At 42.1% G+C, this 27,125-nt stretch overlaps 1 protein-coding gene across 3 annotated transcripts in view; it reads left to right on the top strand.

Moving 5' to 3' along the window:
- LOC123990996 (1-phosphatidylinositol 4,5-bisphosphate phosphodiesterase beta-1-like) overlaps positions 1-27,125 on the top strand; it is a 256,259-nt gene that overhangs the window by 201,253 nt on the left and 27,881 nt on the right. The window contains exons 20-33 of one of the 3 annotated variants that reach the window (XM_046292087.1): positions 12,051-12,205; positions 12,327-12,491; positions 13,222-13,321; positions 13,578-13,682; positions 13,815-13,930; positions 19,530-19,662; positions 19,803-19,856; positions 20,193-20,412; positions 20,679-20,844; positions 21,412-21,488; positions 21,612-21,701; positions 22,013-22,070; positions 26,190-26,276; positions 26,529-26,553. In XM_046292087.1, coding sequence (XP_046148043.1) covers positions 12,051-12,205; positions 12,327-12,491; positions 13,222-13,321; positions 13,578-13,682; positions 13,815-13,930; positions 19,530-19,662; positions 19,803-19,856; positions 20,193-20,412; positions 20,679-20,844; positions 21,412-21,488; positions 21,612-21,701; positions 22,013-22,070; positions 26,190-26,276; positions 26,529-26,553 — 1,551 coding nt within the window. Of the gene's footprint in view, positions 1-12,050; positions 12,206-12,326; positions 12,492-13,221; positions 13,322-13,577; positions 13,683-13,814; positions 13,931-19,529; positions 19,663-19,802; positions 19,857-20,192; positions 20,413-20,678; positions 20,845-21,411; positions 21,493-21,611; positions 21,702-22,012; positions 22,071-26,189; positions 26,277-26,528; positions 26,554-27,125 lie in introns of those variants that run through there. The other 2 variants (XM_046292086.1, XR_006830736.1) reach the window with 2 other exon arrangements.

Genomic DNA, 27,125 nt, shown 5'->3' with positions numbered 1-27,125 from the left:
TTCACACTAGACCATAGGTAAGACATGATTCATTTCACACTAGATAATAGGTAAGACATGATTCGTTTCACACTAGACCATAGGTAAGACATGATTCATTTCACACTAGACAGTAGGTAAGACCTGATTCATTTCACACTAGACAGTAGGTAAGACCTGATTCGTTTCACACTAGACAGTAGGTAAGACCTGATTCGTTTCACACTAGACAATAGGTAAGACATGATTCGTTTCACACTAGACCATAGGTAAGACCTGATTCATTTCACACTAGACAATAGGTAAGACATGATTAGTTTCACACTAGACCATAGGTAAGACATGATTCATTTCACACTAGACAGTAGGTAAGACCTGATTCATTTCACACTAGACAATAGGTAAGACCTGATTCATTTCACACTAGACAATAGGTAAGACATGATTCGTTTCACACTACACAATAGGTAAGACATGATTCAATTCACACTAGACCATAGGTAAGACATGATTCATTTCACACTAGATAATAGGTAAGACATGATTCGTTTCACACTAGATAATAGGTAAGACATGATTCGTTTCACACTAGACAGTAGGTAAGACATGATTCGTTTCACACTAGATAATAGGTAAGACATGATTCGTTTCACACTAGACAGTAGGTAAGACCTGATTCATTTCACACTAGACAATAGGTAAGACATGATTCGTTTCACACTAGACCATAGGTAAGACATGATTCATTTCACACTAGATAATAGGTAAGACATGATTCGTTTCACACTAGATAATAGGTAAGACATGATTCGTTTCACACTAGACAGTAGGTAAGACCTGATTCATTTCACACTAGACAATAGGTAAGACATGATTCGTTTCACACTAGACCATAGGTAAGACCTGATTCATTTCACACTAGACCATAGGTAAGACCTGATTCATTTCACACTAGACAATAGGTAAGACATGATTCGTTTCACACTAGACCATAGGTAAGACATGACTCGTTTCACACTAGACAGTAGGTAAGACCTTATTCGTTTCACACTAGACAGTAGGTAAGACCTGATTCGTTTCACACTAGACCATAGGTAAGACCTGATTCGTTTCACACTAGACAGTAGGTAAGACCTGATTCGTTTCACACTAGACAGTAGGTAAGACCTGATTCGTTTCACACTAGACAATAGGTAAGACATGATTCGTTTCACACTAGACCATAGGTAAGACCTGATTCATTTCACACTAGACAATAGGTAAGACATGATTCGTTTCACACTAGACCATAGCTAAGACCTGATTCGTTTCACACTAGACAATAGGTAAGACATGATTCGTTTCACACTAGACCATAGGTAAGACATGATTCATTTCACACTAGACAATAGGTAAGACATGATTCGTTTCACACTAGACCATAGCTAAGACCTGATTCGTTTCACACTAGACAATAGGTAAGACATGATTCGTTTCACACTAGACCATAGGTAAGACATGATTCATTTCACACTAGATAATAGGTAAGACATGATTCGTTTCACACTAGATAATAGGTAAGACATGATTCGTTTCACACTAGACAGTAGGTAAGACCTGATTCATTTCACACTAGACAATAGGTAAGACATGATTCGTTTCACACTAGACCATAGGTAAGACCTGATTCATTTCACACTAGACCATAGGTAAGACCTGATTCATTTCACACTAGACAATAGGTAAGACATGATTCGTTTCACACTAGACCATAGGTAAGACATGATTCGTTTCACACTAGACAGTAGGTAAGACCTTATTCGTTTCACACTAGACAGTAGGTAAGACCTGATTCGTTTCACACTAGACCATAGGTAAGACCTGATTCGTTTCACACTAGACAGTAGGTAAGACCTGATTCGTTTCACACTAGACAGTAGGTAAGACCTGATTCGTTTCACACTAGACAATAGGTAAGACATGATTCGTTTCACACTAGACCATAGGTAAGACCTGATTCATTTCACACTAGACAATAGGTAAGACATGATTCGTTTCACACTAGACCATAGCTAAGACCTGATTCGTTTCACACTAGACAATAGGTAAGACATGATTCGTTTCACACTAGACCATAGGTAAGACATGATTCATTTCACACTAGACAATAGGTAAGACATGATTCGTTTCACACTAGACAGTAGGTAAGACCTGATTCGTTTCACACTAGACAATAGGTAAGACCTGATTCGTTTCACACTAGACAGTAGATAAGACCTGATTCATTTCACACTAGACAGTAGAGAAGACCTGATTCGTTTCACACTAGACAATAGGTAAGACCTGATTCATTTCACACTAGACAATAGGTAAGACATGATTCGTTTCACACTAGACCATAGCTAAGACCTGATTCGTTTCACACTAGACAATAGGTAAGACATGATTCGTTTCACACTAGACCATAGGTAAGACATGATTCATTTCACACTAGATAATAGGTAAGACATGATTCGTTTCACACTAGACCATAGGTAAGACATGATTCATTTCACACTAGACAGTAGGTAAGACCTGATTCATTTCACACTAGACAGTAGGTAAGACCTGATTCGTTTCACACTAGACAGTAGGTAAGACCTGATTCGTTTCACACTAGACAATAGGTAAGACATGATTCGTTTCACACTAGACCATAGGTAAGACCTGATTAATTTCACACTAGACAATAGGTAAGACATGATTAGTTTCACACTAGACCATAGGTAAGACATGATTCATTTCACACTAGACAGTAGGTAAGACCTGATTCATTTCACACTAGACAATAGGTAAGACCTGATTCATTTCACACTAGACAATAGGTAAGACATGATTCGTTTCACACTAGACAATAGGTAAGACATGATTCGTTTCACACTAGACCATAGGTAAGACATGATTCATTTCACACTAGATAATAGGTAAGACATGATTCGTTTCACACTAGATAATAGGTAAGACATGATTCGTTTCACACTAGACAGTAGGTAAGACATGATTCGTTTCACACTAGATAATAGGTAAGACATGATTCGTTTCACACTAGACAGTAGGTAAGACCTGATTCATTTCACACTAGACAATAGGTAAGACATGATTCGTTTCACACTAGACCATAGGTAAGACATGATTCATTTCACACTAGATAATAGGTAAGACATGATTCGTTTCACACTAGATAATAGGTAAGACATGATTCGTTTCACACTAGACAGTAGGTAAGACCTGATTCATTTCACACTAGACAATAGGTAAGACATGATTCGTTTCACACTAGACCATAGGTAAGACCTGATTCATTTCACACTAGACCATAGGTAAGACCTGATTCATTTCACACTAGACAATAGGTAAGACATGATTCGTTTCACACTAGACCATAGGTAAGACATGATTCGTTTCACACTAGACAGTAGGTAAGACCTTATTCGTTTCACACTAGACAGTAGGTAAGACCTGATTCGTTTCACACTAGACCATAGGTAAGACCTGATTCGTTTCACACTAGACAGTAGGTAAGACCTGATTCGTTTCACACTAGACAGTAGGTAAGACCTGATTCGTTTCACACTAGACAATAGGTAAGACATGATTCGTTTCACACTAGACCATAGGTAAGACCTGATTCATTTCACACTAGACAATAGGTAAGACATGATTCGTTTCACACTAGACCATAGCTAAGACCTGATTCGTTTCACACTAGACAATAGGTAAGACATGATTCGTTTCACACTAGACCATAGGTAAGACATGATTCATTTCACACTAGACAATAGGTAAGACATGATTCGTTTCACACTAGACAGTAGGTAAGACCTGATTCGTTTCACACTAGACAATAGGTAAGACCTGATTCGTTTCACACTAGACAGTAGATAAGACCTGATTCATTTCACACTAGACAGGAGAGAAGACCTGATTCGTTTCACACTAGACAATAGGTAAGACCTGATTCATTTCACACTAGACAATAGGTAAGACATGATTCGTTTCACACTAGACCATAGCTAAGACCTGATTCGTTTCACACTAGACAATAGGTAAGACATGATTCGTTTCACACTAGACCATAGGTAAGACATGATTCATTTCACACTAGATAATAGGTAAGACATGATTCGTTTCACACTAGACCATAGGTAAGACATGATTCATTTCACACTAGACAGTAGGTAAGACCTGATTCATTTCACACTAGACAGTAGGTAAGACCTGATTCGTTTCACACTAGACAGTAGGTAAGACCTGATTCGTTTCACACTAGACAATAGGTAAGACATGATTCGTTTCACACTAGACCATAGGTAAGACCTGATTCATTTCACACTAGACAATAGGTAAGACATGATTAGTTTCACACTAGACCATAGGTAAGACATGATTCATTTCACACTAGACAGTAGGTAAGACCTGATTCATTTCACACTAGACAATAGGTAAGACCTGATTCATTTCACACTAGACAATAGGTAAGACATGATTCGTTTCACACTAGACCATAGCTAAGACCTGATTCGTTTCACACTAGACAATAAGTAAGACATGATTCGTTTCACACTAGACCATAGGTAAGACATGATTCATTTCACACTAGATAATAGGTAAGACATGATTCATTTCACACTAGACCATAGGTAAGGCATGATTCATTTCACACTAGACAGTAGGTAAGACCTGATTCATTTCACACTAGACCATAGGTAAGACATGATTCATTTCACACTAGACAGTAGGTAAGACCTGATTCGTTTCACACTAGACAATAGGTAAGACATGATTCGTTTCACACTAGACCATAGGTAAGACCTGATTCATTTCACACTAGACCATAGGTAAGACCTGATTCATTTCACACTAGACAATAGGTAAGACATGATTCGTTTCACACTAGACCATAGGTAAGACATGATTCGTTTCACACTAGACAGTAGGTAAGACCTTATTCGTTTCACACTAGACAGTAGGTAAGACCTGATTCGTTTCACACTAGACCATAGGTAAGACCTGATTCGTTTCACACTAGACAGTAGGTAAGACCTGATTCGTTTCACACTAGACAGTAGGTAAGACCTGATTCGTTTCACACTAGACAATAGGTAAGACATGATTCGTTTCACACTAGACCATAGGTAAGACCTGATTCATTTCACACTAGACAATAGATAAGACATGATTCGTTTCACACTAGACCATAGCTAAGACCTGATTCGTTTCACACTAGACAATAGGTAAGACATGATTCGTTTCACACTAGACCATAGGTAAGACATGATTCATTTCACACTAGATAATAGGTAAGACATGATTCGTTTCACACTAGCCATAGGTAAGACATGATTCGTTTCACACTAGACAGTAGGTAAGACCTGATTCGTTTCACACTAGACAGTAGATAAGACCTGATTCGTTTTACACTAGACAATAGGTAAGACATGATTCGTTTCACACTAGACCATAGCTAAGACCTGATTAGTTTCACACTAGACAGTAGGTAAGACCTGATTTGTTTCACACTAGACAATAGGTAAGACATGATTCGTTTCACACTAGACCATAGGTAAGACCTGATTCATTTCACACTAGACAATAGATAAGACATGATTCGTTTCACACTAGACCATAGCTAAGACCTGATTCGTTTCACACTAGATAATAGGTAAGACATGATTCATTTCACACTAGACCATAGGTAAGGCATGATTCATTTCACACTAGACAGTAGGTAAGACCTGATTCATTTCACACTAGACCATAGGTAAGACATGATTCATTTCACACTAGACAGTAGGTAAGACCTGATTCGTTTCACACTAGACAATAGGTAAGACATGATTCGTTTCACACTAGACCATAGGTAAGACCTGATTCATTTCACACTAGACCATAGGTAAGACCTGATTCATTTCACACTAGACAATAGGTAAGACATGATTCGTTTCACACTAGACCATAGGTAAGACATGATTCGTTTCACACTAGACAGTAGGTAAGACCTTATTCGTTTCACACTAGACAGTAGGTAAGACCTGATTCGTTTCACACTAGACCATAGGTAAGACCTGATTCGTTTCACACTAGACAGTAGGTAAGACCTGATTCGTTTCACACTAGACAGTAGGTAAGACCTGATTCGTTTCACACTAGACAATAGGTAAGACATGATTCGTTTCACACTAGACCATAGGTAAGACCTGATTCATTTCACACTAGACAATAGATAAGACATGATTCGTTTCACACTAGACCATAGCTAAGACCTGATTCGTTTCACACTAGACAATAGGTAAGACATGATTCGTTTCACACTAGACCATAGGTAAGACATGATTCATTTCACACTAGATAATAGGTAAGACATGATTCGTTTCACACTAGCCATAGGTAAGACATGATTCGTTTCACACTAGACAGTAGGTAAGACCTGATTCGTTTCACACTAGACAGTAGATAAGACCTGATTCGTTTTACACTAGACAATAGGTAAGACATGATTCGTTTCACACTAGACCATAGCTAAGACCTGATTAGTTTCACACTAGACAGTAGGTAAGACCTGATTCGTTTCACACTAGACAATAGGTAAGACATGATTCGTTTCACACTAGACCATAGGTAAGACCTGATTCATTTCACACTAGACCATAGGTAAGACCTGATTCATTTCACACTAGACAATAGGTAAGACATGATTCGTTTCACACTAGACCATAGGTAAGACATGACTCGTTTCACACTAGACAGTAGGTAAGACCTTATTCGTTTCACACTAGACAGTAGGTAAGACCTGATTCGTTTCACACTAGACCATAGGTAAGACCTGATTCGTTTCACACTAGACAGTAGGTAAGACCTGATTCGTTTCACACTAGACAGTAGGTAAGACCTGATTCGTTTCACACTAGACAATAGGTAAGACATGATTCGTTTCACACTAGACCATAGGTAAGACCTGATTCATTTCACACTAGACAATAGGTAAGACATGATTCGTTTCACACTAGACCATAGCTAAGACCTGATTCGTTTCACACTAGACAATAGGTAAGACATGATTCGTTTCACACTAGACCATAGGTAAGACATGATTCATTTCACACTAGACAATAGGTAAGACATGATTCGTTTCACACTAGACCATAGCTAAGACCTGATTCGTTTCACACTAGACAATAGGTAAGACATGATTCGTTTCACACTAGACCATAGGTAAGACATGATTCATTTCACACTAGATAATAGGTAAGACATGATTCGTTTCACACTAGATAATAGGTAAGACATGATTCGTTTCACACTAGACAGTAGGTAAGACCTGATTCATTTCACACTAGACAATAGGTAAGACATGATTCGTTTCACACTAGACCATAGGTAAGACCTGATTCATTTCACACTAGACCATAGGTAAGACCTGATTCATTTCACACTAGACAATAGGTAAGACATGATTCGTTTCACACTAGACCATAGGTAAGACATGATTCGTTTCACACTAGACAGTAGGTAAGACCTTATTCGTTTCACACTAGACAGTAGGTAAGACCTGATTCGTTTCACACTAGACCATAGGTAAGACCTGATTCGTTTCACACTAGACAGTAGGTAAGACCTGATTCGTTTCACACTAGACAGTAGGTAAGACCTGATTCGTTTCACACTAGACAGTAGGTAAGACCTGATTCATTTCACACTAGACAATAGGTAAGACATGATTCGTTTCACACTAGACCATAGCTAAGACCTGATTCGTTTCACACTAGACAATAGGTAAGACATGATTCGTTTCACACTAGACCATAGGTAAGACATGATTCATTTCACACTAGACAATAGGTAAGACATGATTCGTTTCACACTAGACAGTAGGTAAGACCTGATTCGTTTCACACTAGACAATAGGTAAGACCTGATTCGTTTCACACTAGACAGTAGATAAGACCTGATTCATTTCACACTAGACAGTAGAGAAGACCTGATTCGTTTCACACTAGACAATAGGTAAGACCTGATTCATTTCACACTAGACAATAGGTAAGACATGATTCGTTTCACACTAGACCATAGCTAAGACCTGATTCGTTTCACACTAGACAATAGGTAAGACATGATTCGTTTCACACTAGACCATAGGTAAGACATGATTCATTTCACACTAGATAATAGGTAAGACATGATTCGTTTCACACTAGACCATAGGTAAGACATGATTCATTTCACACTAGACAGTAGGTAAGACCTGATTCATTTCACACTAGACAGTAGGTAAGACCTGATTCGTTTCACACTAGACAGTAGGTAAGACCTGATTCGTTTCACACTAGACAATAGGTAAGACATGATTCGTTTCACACTAGACCATAGGTAAGACCTGATTAATTTCACACTAGACAATAGGTAAGACATGATTAGTTTCACACTAGACCATAGGTAAGACATGATTCATTTCACACTAGACAGTAGGTAAGACCTGATTCATTTCACACTAGACAATAGGTAAGACCTGATTCATTTCACACTAGACAATAGGTAAGACATGATTCGTTTCACACTAGACAATAGGTAAGACATGATTCGTTTCACACTAGACCATAGGTAAGACATGATTCATTTCACACTAGATAATAGGTAAGACATGATTCGTTTCACACTAGATAATAGGTAAGACATGATTCGTTTCACACTAGACAGTAGGTAAGACATGATTCGTTTCACACTAGATAATAGGTAAGACATGATTCGTTTCACACTAGACAGTAGGTAAGACCTGATTCATTTCACACTAGACAATAGGTAAGACATGATTCGTTTCACACTAGACCATAGGTAAGACATGATTCATTTCACACTAGATAATAGGTAAGACATGATTCGTTTCACACTAGATAATAGGTAAGACATGATTCGTTTCACACTAGACAGTAGGTAAGACCTGATTCATTTCACACTAGACAATAGGTAAGACATGATTCGTTTCACACTAGACCATAGGTAAGACCTGATTCATTTCACACTAGACCATAGGTAAGACCTGATTCATTTCACACTAGACAATAGGTAAGACATGATTCGTTTCACACTAGACCATAGGTAAGACATGATTCGTTTCACACTAGACAGTAGGTAAGACCTTATTCGTTTCACACTAGACAGTAGGTAAGACCTGATTCGTTTCACACTAGACCATAGGTAAGACCTGATTCGTTTCACACTAGACAGTAGGTAAGACCTGATTCGTTTCACACTAGACAGTAGGTAAGACCTGATTCGTTTCACACTAGACAATAGGTAAGACATGATTCGTTTCACACTAGACCATAGGTAAGACCTGATTCATTTCACACTAGACAATAGGTAAGACATGATTCGTTTCACACTAGACCATAGCTAAGACCTGATTCGTTTCACACTAGACAATAGGTAAGACATGATTCGTTTCACACTAGACCATAGGTAAGACATGATTCATTTCACACTAGACAATAGGTAAGACATGATTCGTTTCACACTAGACAGTAGGTAAGACCTGATTCGTTTCACACTAGACAATAGGTAAGACCTGATTCGTTTCACACTAGACAGTAGATAAGACCTGATTCATTTCACACTAGACAGGAGAGAAGACCTGATTCGTTTCACACTAGACAATAGGTAAGACCTGATTCATTTCACACTAGACAATAGGTAAGACATGATTCGTTTCACACTAGACCATAGCTAAGACCTGATTCGTTTCACACTAGACAATAGGTAAGACATGATTCGTTTCACACTAGACCATAGGTAAGACATGATTCATTTCACACTAGATAATAGGTAAGACATGATTCGTTTCACACTAGACCATAGGTAAGACATGATTCATTTCACACTAGACAGTAGGTAAGACCTGATTCATTTCACACTAGACAGTAGGTAAGACCTGATTCGTTTCACACTAGACAGTAGGTAAGACCTGATTCGTTTCACACTAGACAATAGGTAAGACATGATTCGTTTCACACTAGACCATAGGTAAGACCTGATTCATTTCACACTAGACAATAGGTAAGACATGATTAGTTTCACACTAGACCATAGGTAAGACATGATTCATTTCACACTAGACAGTAGGTAAGACCTGATTCATTTCACACTAGACAATAGGTAAGACCTGATTCATTTCACACTAGACAATAGGTAAGACATGATTCGTTTCACACTAGACCATAGCTAAGACCTGATTCGTTTCACACTAGACAATAAGTAAGACATGATTCGTTTCACACTAGACCATAGGTAAGACATGATTCATTTCACACTAGATAATAGGTAAGACATGATTCATTTCACACTAGACCATAGGTAAGGCATGATTCATTTCACACTAGACAGTAGGTAAGACCTGATTCATTTCACACTAGACCATAGGTAAGACATGATTCATTTCACACTAGACAGTAGGTAAGACCTGATTCGTTTCACACTAGACAATAGGTAAGACATGATTCGTTTCACACTAGACCATAGGTAAGACCTGATTCATTTCACACTAGACCATAGGTAAGACCTGATTCATTTCACACTAGACAATAGGTAAGACATGATTCGTTTCACACTAGACCATAGGTAAGACATGATTCGTTTCACACTAGACAGTAGGTAAGACCTTATTCGTTTCACACTAGACAGTAGGTAAGACCTGATTCGTTTCACACTAGACCATAGGTAAGACCTGATTCGTTTCACACTAGACAGTAGGTAAGACCTGATTCGTTTCACACTAGACAGTAGGTAAGACCTGATTCGTTTCACACTAGACAATAGGTAAGACATGATTCGTTTCACACTAGACCATAGGTAAGACCTGATTCATTTCACACTAGACAATAGATAAGACATGATTCGTTTCACACTAGACCATAGCTAAGACCTGATTCGTTTCACACTAGACAATAGGTAAGACATGATTCGTTTCACACTAGACCATAGGTAAGACATGATTCATTTCACACTAGATAATAGGTAAGACATGATTCGTTTCACACTAGCCATAGGTAAGACATGATTCGTTTCACACTAGACAGTAGGTAAGACCTGATTCGTTTCACACTAGACAGTAGATAAGACCTGATTCGTTTTACACTAGACAATAGGTAAGACATGATTCGTTTCACACTAGACCATAGCTAAGACCTGATTAGTTTCACACTAGACAGTAGGTAAGACCTGATTCGTTTCACACTAGACAATAAGTAAGACATGATTCGTTTCACACTAGACCATAGGTAAGACCTGATTCATTTCACACTAGACAATAAGTAAGACCTGATTCGTTTCACACTAGACAATAGGTAAGACCTGATTCGTTACACACTTTTTCACACCCTCCCTCCTACCTCTCTCTCTCTCTCTCTCTCTCTCTCTCTCTCTCTCTCTCTCTCTCTCTCTCTCTCTCTCTCTCTCTCTCTCTCTCTCTCTCTCTCTCTCTCTCTCTCTCTCTCTCTCTCTCTCTCTCTCTCTCTCTCCTTCTCTCTCTCTCTCTCCTTCTCTCTCTCTCTCTCCTTCTCTCTCTCCTTCTCTCTCTCTCTCTCTCTCTCCTTCTCTCTCTCTCTCCTTCTCTCCCTCTCTCTCCTTCTCTCTCTCCTTCTCCCTCTCTCTCCTCTCTCTTTCTCTCTCGGTCTCTCTCTCTGTCTCTCTCTCTCCTTCTCTCTCTCTGTCTCTCTCTCTCCTTCTCTCTCTCTGTCTCTCTCTCTGTCTCTGTCTCTCTGTCTCTCTGTCTCTCTCTCTCTGTCTCCTTCTCTCTCTCCTTCTCTCTCTCTCTCCTTCTCTCTCTCTCTCTCTCTCTCTCTCTCTCTCTCTCTCTCTCTCTCTCTCTCTCTCTCTCTCTCTCTCTCTCTCTCTCTCTCTCTCTCTGTCTCCTTCTCTCTCTCCTTCTCTCTCTCTCTCCTTCTCTCTCTCTCTCTCTCTCTCTCTCTCTCTCTCTCTCTCTCTCTCTCTCTCTCTCTCTCTCTCTCTCTCTCTCTCTCTCTCTCTCTCTCTCTCTCTCTCTCTCTCTCTCTCTCCATCAGACCTGTCCATGATGTTAAACCTGGGCATGTATGAGTACAACGGGAAGTGTGGCTACAGGCTGAAACCAGAGTTCATGAGACGGCCGGACAAACACTTTGACCCCTTCGCTGAGAGCACTGTGGACGGCATCGTAGCCAACACGCTGTCTGTCAAGGTGCTTATCTGTGTGTTCCGCGTACAGCACGTGTGTGTGCGTGTTTTGACTGTATGTGGTATGGGTGCACGGACATCACAGCTCTCATCTGTTTTTATCATCCTCGTCTCTCCGTCTCCAGATCATCTCAGGCCAGTTCCTGACCGATAAGAAGGTGGGGACGTATGTGGAGATAGATATGTTTGGTCTGCCGGTGGACACCAGAAGGAAGGGTTTTAAGACCAAGACGTCTCAGGGCAACGCTGTCAACCCTGTCTGGGAGGAGGAGGCCTTCACACTCAAGAAGGTAAAGCATAATATAGGGCAGACTGTTATGGGATTTGTAGTTCTTTAAGGTAAAACATATATACTGTATAATATATTGTGATTGCTACCAACCTTTTTTGCCTGTCACCAGTATCCTTGACATTGATTGTTACTGGTACTGACCTTGTATTTACAGTGCCAGTCAACATTTTGGGCACATGTACTCATTCAAGGGTTTTTCTTTATTTTTTAAAACTATTTTCTACATTGTAGAATAATAGTGAAGACATCAACACTATGGAAAAACACATATGGAATCATGTAGTAACCAAAAAGGTGTTAATCAAATCAACGTATATTTTAGATTTGAGATTCTTCAAAGTAAAAGGTGTGTGTGTGTACAGTGTAGATGTCTTTTATTCTCGTGTCTACAAATACAAATATAAATAATATTGTGTGTACTTGTTTGATATTAATTGTTGAGGAAGAGCTTGCTAGCAAGCATCCTCTGCCAAATAAAGGTGACAAATAAACTTGGATTGGATCATGATCTTACCCCCCAGGGTAACATTGTCAACCCTGTCTGTGATGAAGAGGCTTTCATCCTCGAGGAACCCATAGAGAGAAATAATGTTCTATTGAATTATGTGTGTAAATCACTGTTTAAAACATCACGGAGCATGTCTTTATGGGATTTGTAGTTCTTTAAAACCAAGAACCCCCAGGTTAATGTGACCATCAATGTTTCTGTGTCTGTGATGGTTCCTCAGGTGGTTCTGCCCACTCTGGCCTCGATGAGGATTTCTGTGTTTGAGGATGGAGGGAAGTTCATTGGCCATCGCATCATTCCTGTGAATGCCATCCGCCCAGGTGAGGCCTATAGGTTAATAGTCTGACTGACTACCATTCTGGTCAATTTTTCTGCTTGAGTGATGCTGTGTAACAGTTCTTTAGCTTCTGATTACTCACCCCTGTGTGTGTGTGTGTGTGTGTGTGTGTGTGTGTGTGTGTGTGTGTGTGTGTGTGTGTGTGTGTGTGTGTGTGTGTGTGTGTGTGTGTGTGTGTGTGTGTGTGTGTGTGTGTGTGTGTGTGTGTGTGTGTGTGTGTGTGTGTGTGTGTGTGCCAGGTTACCACTACATTGGTCTGAGGAATGAGAAGAACCAGGCTCTGACCCTCCCTGCTCTGTTTGTCTATGTAGAGGTCAAGGACTATGTCCCTGATACATTCGCAGGTACAATGGCTGACATACCTTACAGAATACTGGTATAGAACTAAACCATGGAGTTATAACTAGGTGTATGTTTCCACTGGCTTTACATAACAGCATTGATGATACATTCTGTTCCCCCGTTCTCTACCTCAGATGTCATCGAGGCGTTGTCCAATCCCATCCGTTACGTCAACCTGATGGAGCAGAGAGCCAATCAACTGGCAGCTCTCACTCTGGAGGAGGGAGCAGAGGAGGAGGACAGCAAAGAGGTGGGTGTGTCGTCCGTCATCCCCACACTAATCGATAAGTAACAGATCAGTGAGAGATGATTGGGTTAGAGCTATTGACCAGGGCTGAGGGCTAGGATGGAGGGAGTCGTGGGACAGGGGGAGACAGAGATCAGGGGTATCACAGGGGTGAAGGAGGGGAGGTTGGGGTAAGAAGGGGGGTGAGCTCTGAGGGGTAGTAAGGGAGTTGTTGGTGGAGGTGGGCCCCAAGGGAGCTGTCTCGCCTGATTTGCCAGCTGAACTGATTATCCACAGGGACATCCAATAGAGAGCCTGTACATGCTGACACCTTGGCAACGGTCGCTTAGTGAAATAGTGGGCTTCCCGCTGGAGTGTCAGAGACAGAGGGAGAGGAAGAAAGATGTGAGTGGAGAGCAGAGGAGAACAGACTGTCCTCTCCTGTCCAAAACAGGCTTAAGGAGAGAGGACTCAGTAACAAACAAATACATGCCAAGTACTACAACAAGTCAGGGTTGAAGAGAACCTAGAGAGGGACATTGAGACAAAGTAAGGAGAACATTGGCTAAATGTTAGTGAAACGTTCGAGAGTGTGGTCAGTGTGACGTTGGTCTGAGCCATGCTGAGAGTGGGGTACCAAAGCTATGTCTACAAGTTCTCCAACAGGCCACAGGTAGGCTCTGGGTGTGTGGTGTGTTGATTGTGCTGTTGTGTATTTGCCATGCAGTAGCTTCTGCTTCTAATGGAGTAATGGCATCGTATGGTTCCACTCTGCTTATTTACATCTCATTGCATAGGCCGCAAAAACATTCTCAGCGTTACCATTTATATGTTGGGCTCATACACTCTATCCAGATGATGTGCTAAGTAAATGGGAAAAGTAGTGTTTTACCTGATAAAATGCTTTGAGACTCAGTGAATAGTAGTGTGGACCTGATAAAATGCTTTGAGACCCAGTGAATAGTAGTGTGGACCTGATAAAATGCTTTGAGACCCAGTGAATAGCAGTGTGGACCTGATAAAAGGCTTTGAGACCCAGTGAATAGTAGGGTGAACCTGATAAAATGCTTTGAGACCCAGTGAATAGTAGTGTGGACCTGATAAAATGCTTTGAGACCCAGTCAATAGTAGTGTGGACCTGATAAAAGGCTTTGAGACCCAGTGAATAGTAGTGTTTTACCTGATAAAATGCTTTGAGACACAGTGAATAGTAGTGTGGACCTGATAAAATGCTTTAAGACCCAGTGAATAGTAGTGTGGACCTGATAAAAGGCTTTGAGACCCAGTGAATAGTAGTGTGGACCTGATAAAAGGCTTTGAGACCCAGTGAATAGTAGTGTGGACCTGATAAAATGCTTTGAGACCCAGTGAATAGTAGTGTGGACCTGATAAAATGCTTTGAGACCCAGTGAATAGTAGTGTGGACCTGATAAAATGCTTTGAGACCCAGTGAATAGTAGTGTGGACCTGATAAAATGCTTTGAGACCCAGTGAATAGCAGTGTGGACCTGATAAAAGGCTTTGAGACCCAGTGAATAGTAGTGTTTTACCTGATAAAATGCTATGAGACCCAGTGAATAGTAGTGTGGACCTGATAAAAGGCTTTGAGACTCAGTGAATAGTAGTGTGGACCTGATAAAATGCTTTGAGACCCAGTGAATAGTAGTGTGGACCTGATAAAAGGCTTTGAGACCCAGTGAATAGTAGTGTTTTACCTGATAAAATGCTTTGAGACCCAGTGAATAGTAGTGTGGACCTGATAAAATGCTTTGAGACCCAGTGAATAGTAGTGTTTTACCTGATAAAAGGCTTTGAGACCCAGTGAATAGTAGTGTGGACCTGATAAAAGGCTTTGAGACCCAGTGAATAGTAGTGTGGACCAGATAAAATGCTTTGAGACCCAGTGAATAGTAGTGTGAACCTGATAAAATGCTTTGAGACCCAGTGAATAGTAGTGTGGACCTGATAAAAGGCTTTGAGACCCAGTGAATAGTAGTGTGGACCTGATAAAATGCTTTGAGACCCAGTGAATAGTAGTGTGAACCTGATAAAATGCTTTGAGACCCAGTGAATAGTAGTGTGGACCTGATAAAAGGCTTTGAGACCCAGTGAATAGTAGTGTGGACCTGATAAAATGCTTTGAGACCCAGTGAATAGTAGTGTGGACCTGATAAAAGGCTTTGAGACCCAGTGAATAGTAGTGTGGACCTGATAAAATGCTTTGAGACCCAGTGAATAGCAGTGTGGACCTGATAAAATGCTTTGAGACCCAGTGAATAGTAGTGTTTTACCTGATAAAATGCTTTGAGACCCAGTGAATAGTAGTGTTTTACCTGATAAAATGCTTTGAGACCCAGTCAATAGTAGTGTGGACCTGATAAAATGCTTTGAGACCCAGTGAATAGTAGTGTTTTACCTGATAAAATGCTTTGAGACCCAGTGAATAGTAGTGTTTTACCTGATAAAATCCTTTGAGACACAGTGAATAGTAGTGTGGACCTGATAAAATGCTTTGAGACCCAGTGAATGGTAGTGTGGACCTGATAAAATGCTTTGAGACCCAGTGAATAGTAGTGTGGACCTGATAAAATGCTTTGAGACCCAGTCAATAGTAGTGTGGACCTGATAAAATGCTTTGAGACCCAGTGAATAGTAGTGTGGCCCTGATAAAATGCTTTGAGACCCAGTCAATAGTAGTGTGGACCTGATAAAAAGCTTTGAGACCCAGTGAATAGTAGTGTGGACCTGATAAAAGGCTTTGAGACTCAGTGAATAGTAGTGTGGACCTGATAAAATGCTTTGAGACCCAGTGAATAGCAGTGTGGACCTGATAAAAGGCTTTGAGACCCAGTGAATAGTAGTGTGGACCTGATAAAAGGCTTTGAGACCCAGTGAATAGTAGTGTGGACCAGATAAAATGCTTTGAGACCCAGTGAATAGTAGTGTGAACCTGATAAAATGCTTTGAGACCCAGTGAATAGTAGTGTGGACCTGATAAAAGGCTTTGAGACCCAGTGAATAGTAGTGTGGACCTGATAAAAGGCTTTGAGACCCAGTGAATAGTAGTGTGGACCTGATAAAATGCTTTGAGACCCAGTGAATAGTAGTGTTTTACCTGATAAAATGCTTTGAGACCCAGTGAATAGTAGTGTGGACCTGATAAAATGCTTTGAGACCCAGTGAATAGTAGTGTGGACCTGATAAAATGCTTTGAGACCCAGTCAATAGTAGTGTGGACCTGATAAAAGGCTTTGAGACCCAGTGAATAGTAGTGTTTTACCTGATAAAATGCTTTGAGACCCAGTGAATAGTAGTGTGGACCTGATAAAATGCTTTGAGACACAGTGAATAGTAGTGTGGACCTGATAAAAGGCTTTGAGACCCAGTGAATAGTAGTGTGGACCTGATAAAATGCTTTGAGACCCAGTGAATAGTAGTGTGGACCTGATAAAATGCTTTGAGACCCAGTGAATAGTAGTGTGGACCTGATAAAATGCTTTGAGACCCAGTGAATAGCAGTGTGGACCTGATAAAAGGCTTTGAGACCCAGTGAATAGTAGTGTTTTACCTGATAAAATGCTTTGAGACACAGTGAATAGTAGTGTGGACCTGATAAAATGCTTTGAGACCCAGTGAATAGTAGTGTGGACCTGATAAAAGGATTTGAGACCCAGTGAATAGTAGTGTGGACCTGATAAAATGCTTTGAGACCCAGTGAATAGTAGTGTGGACCTGATAAAATGCTTTGAGACCCAGTGAATAGTAGTGTGGACCTGATAAAATGCTTTGAGACCCAGTGAATAGTAGTGTTTTACCTGATAAAAGGCTTTGAGACCCAGTGGATAGAAGTGTGGACCTGATAAAATGCTTTGAGACACAGTGAATAGTAGTGTGGACCTGATAAAATGCTTTGAGACACAGTGAATAGTAGTGTGGACCTGATAAAAGTCTTTGAGACCCAGTGAATAGTAGTGTGGACCTGATAAAATGCTTTGAGACCCAGTCAATAGTAGTGTGGACCTGATAAAATGCTTTGAGACACAGTGAATAGTAGTGTGGACCTGATAAAATGCTTTGAGACCCAGTGAATAGTAGTGTTTTACCTGATAAAATGCTATGAGACCCAGTGAATAGTAGTGTGGACCTGATAAAAGGCTTTGAGACTCAGTGAATAGTAGTGTGGACCTGATAAAATGCTTTGAGACCCAGTGAATAGCAGTGTGGACCTGATAAAAGGCTTTGAGACCCAGTGAATAGCAGTGTGGACCTGATAAAAGGCTTTGAGACTCAGTGAATAGTAGTGTGGACCTGATAAAATGCTTTGAGACCCAGTGAATAGCAGTGTGGACCTGATAAAAGGCTTTGAGACCCAGTGAATAGTAGTGTGGACCTGATAAAATGCTTTGAGACCCAGTGAATAGTAGTGTGGACCTGATAAAAGGCTTTGAGACCCAGTGAATAGTAGTGTGAACCTGATAAAATGCTTTGAGACCCAGTGAATAGTAGTGTGGACCTGATAAAATGCTTTGAGACACAGTGAATAGTAGTGTGGACCTGATAAAATGCTTTGAGACCCAGTGAATAGTAGTGTGGACCTGATAAAAGGCTTTGAGACCCAGTGAATAGTAGTGTGGACCTGATAAAATGCTTTGAGACCCAGTGAATAGTAGTGTGGACCTGATAAAATGCTTTGAGACCCAGTGAATAGTAGTGTGGACCTGATAAAATGCTTTGAGACCCAGTGAATAGTAGTGTGGACCTGATAAAAGGATTTGAGACCCAGTGAATAGTAGTGTGGACCTGATAAAATGCTTTGAGACCCAGTCAATAGTAGTGTGGACCTGATAAAAGGCTTTGAGACCCAGTGAATAGTAGTGTTTTACCTGATAAAATGCTTTGAGACCCAGTGAATAGTAGTGTGGACCTGATAAAATGCTTTGAGACACAGTGAATAGTAGTGTGGACCTGATAAAAGGCTTTGAGACCCAGTGAATAGTAGTGTGGACCTGATAAAATGCTTTGAGACCCAGTGAATAGTAGTGTGGACCTGATAAAATGCTTTGAGACCCAGTGAATAGTAGTGTGGACCTGATAAAATGCTTTGAGACCCAGTGAATAGCAGTGTGGACCTGATAAAAGGCTTTGAGACCCAGTGAATAGTAGTGTTTTACCTGATAAAATGCTTTGAGACACAGTGAATAGTAGTGTGGACCTGATAAAATGCTTTGAGACCCAGTGAATAGTAGTGTGGACCTGATAAAAGGATTTGAGACCCAGTGAATAGTAGTGTGGACCTGATAAAATGCTTTGAGACCCAGTGAATAGTAGTGTGGACCTGATAAAATGCTTTGAGACCCAGTGAATAGTAGTGTGGACCTGATAAAATGCTTTGAGACCCAGTGAATAGTAGTGTGGACCTGATAAAATGCTTTGAGACCCAGTCAATAGTAGTGTGGACCTGATAAAATGCTTTGAGACACAGTGAATAGTAGTGTGGACCTGATAAAATTCTTTGAGACACAGTGAATAGTAGTGTGGACCTGATAAAATGCTTTGAGACCCAGTGAATAGTGCCTCGTAAATGCAATGTGTCAGTATCATTATCAATGTATTTGACTGACAGGTGGATGCGGGTGGTGATGACCCCATGGAGCCTGACCCCCGGGTGACCGTGCCCGCAGAGAACGGAGTCAACCATACCCCCATCATCGCCCCCAAACCACCCAGCCTTGTTAGCCACCAACAACAGCCCACAGGTACAGGTCAAATCTCCACTTGAACTTACAGTGACTCCAATATGGCAACCAGTAAACTTCAATTTGTCACGCCACGACACATTTACAACCCACTTGATCTGGCAAAACCCTCACTAACAAGTGTATATATTGTGTATCAGGTTCAGTGAAAGCAGCCGTGAAGACCGAGGACGTAATTCAGAGTGTTCTTACAGGTAAGACTGCAGTAGGACTCGTATTAACACGTATTAAGATGACTTTATGCGTCAATTGACACTTCCCGACAGCTTTTCTCGCCCTCCAGACCCAGGATTCGAACTGGCAACCCTCCGGTTGCCAGCTCAACTCTCTAACCAGTAGGCTACCTGCCCGGCCACCCTCGATCGATGCATGTAAACAGATTGCATGACATCACCAATCTGAAACATGAGGGAACGATGCACACGATCTGTAAAGGAGCAGAACCAATACAACACTCATGTCCTCCCCCTCTCTCCCTCCCTTTTCTCTTTTCCTCCCCTCCATCCCTCTATCCTCCCTCCTTCCTCCAGAGAGTGAGGCCCAGACCCTGGAGGAGTTGAAGCAGCAGAAGGGCTTTGTGAGGGAGCAGAGGAAGCAGTATAAAGAGATGAAGGAGTTGGTCAGGAAACACCACCGCAAGACCGGCGAGCTGATCAAGGAGCACACGGCCAGGGCTGCAGAGCTGCAGAACCAGCACCAGCGCAGGCGCTCCGCGCTGCAGAAGAGCCACAAACGAGACGGTAAGAAAAGGTAGGTGGCCCTCTTTCTCCTCCTACTCTTCCTCCCTGCCCTTCTTCCTGTATCCCTCTGTTTCTCTCACTATGTGTCGGTCTCTACGTCTCTCGCTCTCCGGTCATGTTTTCTCTCTTCCATGTGGGTGCTCAGTGGCTCGAGCCTTCCACAGACAACTGTGTGTGTGTGCGCGTGTGTGTGTGTGTGTGTTTGTGTTTGTTAGCACTTACCTACCTCCACGTGTGTGTCGACCTCAGTGTGTGCTGTATTTGTGTGTGTGGTAGGTCGGAGCAGTGTCTGTCGTCCCTGGAGCAGGAGCTGTGTGTGTTGGACCAGGAGTCCAGTCAGAGACTCTCTGAGCTCAAGGAGCAGCAGCAACAACAGCTACTCACACTGAGACAGGAGCAGTATTACAGCGAGAAGTACCAGAAGAAAGAACACATCAAAATGGTACACACACACACACACACACACACACACACACACACACACACACACACACACACACACACACACACACACACACACACACACACACACACACACACACACACACACACACACACACACACACACACACACACACACACACACCTAATCCCTATCCTCAAGCAGACTGATTACTAGAGGACAAGAGCACATAAACTCATTTCAGCGTACATATTTTATTTGCGTTGAATCAGCATCAAGTGCGGTAACACTCAACTCAGTATAATGCTAGCCTTGGCTTGTGTTTAATGAGCGGGCTCCCCTCTGGGCTTTATTACTCCATCTGCTTTGCTGACCTTAGATCAGTGTAAAGACGTCCCAGTGCTCCACTACTGCTACGGTAGATGGAAATGCTGAGTGTAGTCACGGTTCGGTGTACGAGGTGTCAGGGTTTATCCATGCAGAAGAGAACAACACAGACAGATCAGGCCTGAGTTAAACAGAAGCCATGAGTCAGGGATCATATCTTATGAGAGACAAACTGTAGGATAACCAGTGGTATTTCTCTCTGTTATACTGTGTCTCCAGCTGGTGGAGAAGTTGACAACCATAGCAGAGGAATGTCAGAGTGCCCAGTTGAAGAAGATCCGAGACATCTGTGACAAGTAAGCACACACACACACTTACTTTTACACACACTTACTTTTACAGGAGCAATTAGGGTTAAGTGCCTTGCTCAAGGGCACATCGACTACACGGGGCGATTGTTTCACCTTCCTTCTCCACAGGGAAAAGAAAGACCTGAAGAAGAAGATGGACAAGAAAAGACAGGAGAAGATTAATGAAGCAAAGGCCAACAACAAGAACGTGACAGAAGAGTAAGCAGATGGGGTTGAGGAGGAGGCCTCCTGACACGTGCGTTGATCTGTATGTGCACAAGGCCACCAGATGGCGATGAAGGTTCATGCTTCATCTGACCGCTCTGAAAGCACATGCTATTTTTGACAGAAAGACTTAACGCTAGAAAGTGTCACAGGTCATCAGGCAGACTTACCGACTTTTATGTTACGGTCCTTTGAGCTAGATTGGAACCAGGAATGTTAGGATTGTTGATTGTTAATAAAGTCATCTTAGGTTAGAGTTGAGGAATGTTGAGGTGATGTAAGAGCTGACGCCTCTCTGTTCACAGAGAGAAGCTGGAAATCAACAGGTCGTTTGTCAATGAGGTGGTGCAGTATATCAAACGGGTAAGTGTGTGTGTGTGTGTGTGTGTGTGTGTGTGTGTGTGTGTGTGTGTGTGTGTGTGTGTGTGTGTGTGTGTGTGTGTGTGTGTGTGTGTGTGTGTGTGTGTGTGTGTGTGTGTGTGTGTGTGTGTGTGTGTGTGTGTGTGTGTGTGTGTTGTATCAGTTGTATGTACAGGATACACGTCCAACGAAATTGTTACTTGCAGGTTCCTTCGCGGCAATGCAACAACAATAAGAAACTAGAAAAGTATGTTTTCTTGAAGAAAATGTGGTGTGCTTGCCAGCTTGTTTTAAAGTATTTATGGTTTTGAAATAAGTTATTGTTACGGTAGTGACTGCAGTAGTAATGGTAATGACTGGTTCTAGTTGACAAAGTTGGTAAGATGTGAAAATGGATTGATTGCTTAGCTGATTGATTAGAAAGGATCGCTTGAACATGTAACAGTTGGTTTGGTGTCTCTAGCTTGACCGGTTCAAGAGTTACTGTTGGTGAGTTTTAAGATGCAAATGTCTATAGTTATAGTTGATAAAGATGTACAAAAATTTGCAGTTAGAATAGATTGAAAATGGAAGGCACTGCATCGCAGTGCTAGAGGCGTCACTACAGATCCGGGTTGCAGACAGCCACGACCGCAGGACCCATGAGGCGGCGCACAATTGGCCCAGCGTCGATCCGGGTTAGGGGAGGGTTTGGCCGGCTGGGATGTCCTTATCCCATCGCGCTGTAGCGCGATCGTGTTTCGGAGGACGCATGGCTCTCGACCTTCGCCTCTCCCAAGTCCATACGGGAGTTGCAGCGATGGGACAAGATTGTAACTACCAATTGAGTATCACAAAATGATGCCGTGCCTTAGACCGCTGCGCAACTTGGGACCCAGGTCGGGTGTTTATAGTTTTTAAAGGTTTCAGAGAATTTGAAGTTAAGATAGCCTGAATGTTTTAAAGTTGGTCGTGTAGCTTAATTAACCAAGGAGCAGGACCATTTTGAATATCAATCACTGTATTCCTATGGTTCTCATTCAAGCCCATGTTAATTTCTGAACATGTTAAATGGTTATAGTTCCAAAAGTATACATAGTATCAAATATCCTTTGACAAGCAATCTAAATTGGTCTGTCTGAACATCTCAACATTGGTTTGGTGATTATTTCAATTTTTTTTACAACTAAAGTCTAACGGGCCTTTTTTTGCCATTGAAATGCATTGCTTTGCAAGCACAACTAATAATAAAATATAAGAATAAGAATATAAAGTAGATGGCTCAATAGAATAGAAGAAACATGTTAGCGTAAGTATAATACAGGAAGGCACAATTTATAATACAATATTTACACATGTATCACGGAAGGGTCTGGTAGCAGCAGTTGTGAGGTGTGTTTAGCATGGGGGGTGTGTGTGTGTGTGCTAAGGTGTGGAGAATCAGAGCAGCTTGTCTGATGGCTTGTAGATGCCAACAGGCTCAGAGACAGTTTCTATCAGACCTCATGCTCCGATACCATCTACCCGACGGTAAGGCAGTGAACAGCTCGTAGGCTGGGGTGTGTGGGGTCCTTGATGATGCTGCAGTACTTCTTCAGGCACGTAAAAATTAGACGTCCTGGACGGATGGAAACACAGTCCGAGTGATGTACTGCGCCGTCTTCACTAGCCGATGTAAGGCCTTGTGGTCGTGGGCAGAGCAATCTCCATACCAGGCCGTGATGCAACCGGTCAGGATGCTCTCGATGGTGCAGCGATAGCATTTGGAGAGGACTCGGGGTGGCATGCCAAATTTCTTCAGCCGCCTTAGGAAGTTGAGGCGCTGTTGCACCCTCTTTACAAGATTGGTGGTATTGTTGATCCATGTCAAGTTCTTTGTGATCTGGACGCTGAAGAACTTAAAACTGCTGACTCTCTCTACTGCAGTCCCGTTGATGTGGATCGGAGGTGTGTTCCCTCCTCTGCTTCCTGAAGTCAACAATCAACTCCTTTGTGTTGCTGACGTTAAGGGAAAGGTTGTTGTCCTGGCACCACAATGCCAGTTCACTTACCTCCTCCCTATAGGCTGACTCGTCCTTGTTGATTATCAGGCCTACAACTGTGGTATTGTCAGCAAACTTGATGATGGAGTTGGTGTCATGCAAAGCCATGCAGCAGAGGGCTGAGGACACACCCCAGGGGGGTACCTGTGTTAAGAGTCACAGCGACTGTTTATTGTTAAAGTAATCGTAGGTTATTTTAGGTTAGACAACAGGCTCTGGAGATTGTTTCCAGTCCTTGAATGCTGCAGTACAGTATCTAAGGATGGTACGGATTTCTCCGTTCATCCAGGGTTTTTGGTTGGGTTATGTCTGGATTGTTATTGTGGGTAGAACATCATCAACACATTTCCTAATGAAGCCTGTGACTGATGTACACTGAGTGTACAAAACATTAGGAACACCTTCCTAATAGTGAGTCGCACCTCCTTTTGCCCTCAGAACAGGCTCAATTTGTTGGGTGTGGACTCTACAATGGGTCAAAGGTGTTCCACAGGGATGCTGGCCAATGTTGACTCCAATGCTTCCCACAGTTGTGTCAAGTTAGCTGGATGTCCTTTGGGTAGTGTACCATTCTTGATACACACAGAAAGCTGTTGAGCGTGGGAAAACCCAGCAGCTTTTGCAGTTCTTGACACACTCAAACCAGTGCGCCTGTCACCTACTACCATATCCGGTTCAAAGGCACTTACATTTTCTCTCTTTCCCATTCACTCTCTGAATGGCACACATGCACAATTCATGTCTCAATTATCTCAAGGCTTAAAATTAAAAATCCTTCTTTATCCTGTCTCCTCCCCATCTACACTTTCACCTGGAATCACCTGGTCAGTCTGTGTCATGGAAAGAGCGGGTGGTTCCTCTTCTTTTTTTTGTGTACATTGTACAGTGTACATGTACAGTGTACATTCCTCAGTGTTGATCGACGAGTCCAGGATGGATGAATCTTTGAGCATATTCCAATCAGTATCCTCAAAAGAGCCATGCAGCATTGAGCGCAGTGCCTCACTGTTCTCTGTTGGGGGGGGGCTCCCTCTTCAGTTGCAGCTTGTAGATGTGGAGCAGGAACAGAGAGACAGGGTGGGGGGGGTTCGTACGCATAACTGATGTTTGTGTACACATGGTCCAGCACAGAGGGGGCAGGATGCATGGGGCAGGAAACATGTTGGTGATCATTTGGAAAAAAATTGTTTTAATCTTGCTTGGTTAAAATCTCCCGTGACAATAAAGACTGCTTCCCGGTGAGAGGTTTCTGGCCGGCTAATGTTCTTGTGCAGTTGGATGGGTACCACCTTGATTCTTGCTTGTGGTTTTACTGTATGTACACAGCTGTGACAATAACACGGGAATTCTCTTGACATATAGTGAGGTCGGCATTTTAGCTTCAGGATCTCCAGGTCGGGTGAACAGGACCTAGGGATGTTTTCAACTTCAGTACACCAGGAATTGTTGATGAGGAAGCATACACCTCCCTCCTACTCTTAACAGAAGCCGCCATTCGGGTCCATAAGGAAAATGGAAAAGCCATGTGGTTGAAATAGCAGAGTCGAGGTAATTGACCGTAAGTCATGTCTCTGTAAAAAACAGACACAGCATTCCTTGACGTCCCTCTGCGATTGAAGCCTTGATCTGAGTTCACAAATGTATTTTCCGGCGATTGGACATTAGCCATCAAGATACTAGGGAGTGGAGGCCGTGTAGCCCGTCTTTTCAGCTCGCAGTCCCCCTTTCCTTTCTGTTCTTCATCGCCAGCGTTGCCTTTGGTCATCTCGGCCAGGAGCGACAGGTAAGCCCCTGTGCCGGGAACAAAGATGCAAATGTAGGACTCCAGATCTGGGAGGCTGAGAGATGTGTGTAGCTTCCGATTCATGATCCAGACGTGTTTGTAGGAAAAGATTGCACAAACATTCTGAGCAAACAAAGTAAGAATTAATGCAAAAATAGACATTCTAAAAAAGCAAAGACAAGCAGGAACCGGCAAGACACGCGCCCTCCGCCATCTGTGTGTGTGTCCGTCCGTGCCTGTGGATTTGTTTGTGTTTGTTACACGGTATGTAGTGGCTACACCTTACTCTCGCCTACCCCTGTGTTTGTCTGTGTGTAGTTGGAGGATGCTCAGAGTAAGAGAATGGAGAAGCTACTGGAGAAGCAGAACGACATCCGACAACAGATTATGGATGAGAAACCTAAGGTATGGACACATTTGCCCTCAAATACAGAACTGCAGGATGAAGTTGCTCCGAACCAATCATTCATGGTCAGGTATAGGATGCGTTCCAAATGCCACTCTATTCCCTTGACAGTGCACTCCTTTTGACCACTAGTCAAAAGTGATGCACTATGTAGGGAACGGGGAGACATTTGGGACAAAGACATGTTTTCATCCCATAAAGGGTCCATTGGTTAATCATTTCCATCATGTCCATTGTTACTGTGATTGTAGGAAGGAGGTACGACAGAGGACCAGGGTAAGACATTCTGCGTCTGAGTGTGCATTGATACAGCTTCAATACTTTAGCATGTGTAACAGAAAGCAGCAACACCAAATAATTTATGTGGTTTGAATAAGACGGCAACGGATGGAGAATGATAAGTGGATGCTGCACCTTGCTTCCGACTCTGCCTTTCTTTAACAATAACCTCGATGGTCAACCGCACTCTTAAGGCCAAGCTCAACCTAACACTCCCAAATACTCTGTGCCCTTGTCAGACGGGTCATTCCTTCCTCTCCTCTTCGCCCCTCTCCTCTCCTCCATCACGTCTCCTCTGTCTGCTATGTACACAGAGCTGGATCTCCAAACCCCATTTCATATGGCCTCTAGTTTCTTCACCCCTCCTGCCCCACTCTCAGTGTTCTGCTCTGTGTTTGGGTGTCTGGGACAATTGACTATTTTCAGGCCTATTCCCTCTGAATACTCTGCTCTATAGCTGTGGTTGTGTTGCTGCGTGTGTTTGTTGTAACAACTCATTGTTAACCTTGTTATTGTATGTGGAATAGAAAGTACGCTTTTTGAATTGGCGACGTCTATAAGAGAATTAG

The sequence above is a fragment of the Oncorhynchus gorbuscha genome, linkage group LG12 (assembly GCF_021184085.1).
Source record: "Oncorhynchus gorbuscha isolate QuinsamMale2020 ecotype Even-year linkage group LG12, OgorEven_v1.0, whole genome shotgun sequence".
In the NCBI taxonomy this organism is placed as follows: Eukaryota; Metazoa; Chordata; class Actinopteri; order Salmoniformes; family Salmonidae; genus Oncorhynchus; species Oncorhynchus gorbuscha.
Note: the sequence above shows the minus strand (reverse complement) of the source record. Positions and strands in the feature narration are given on the sequence as shown.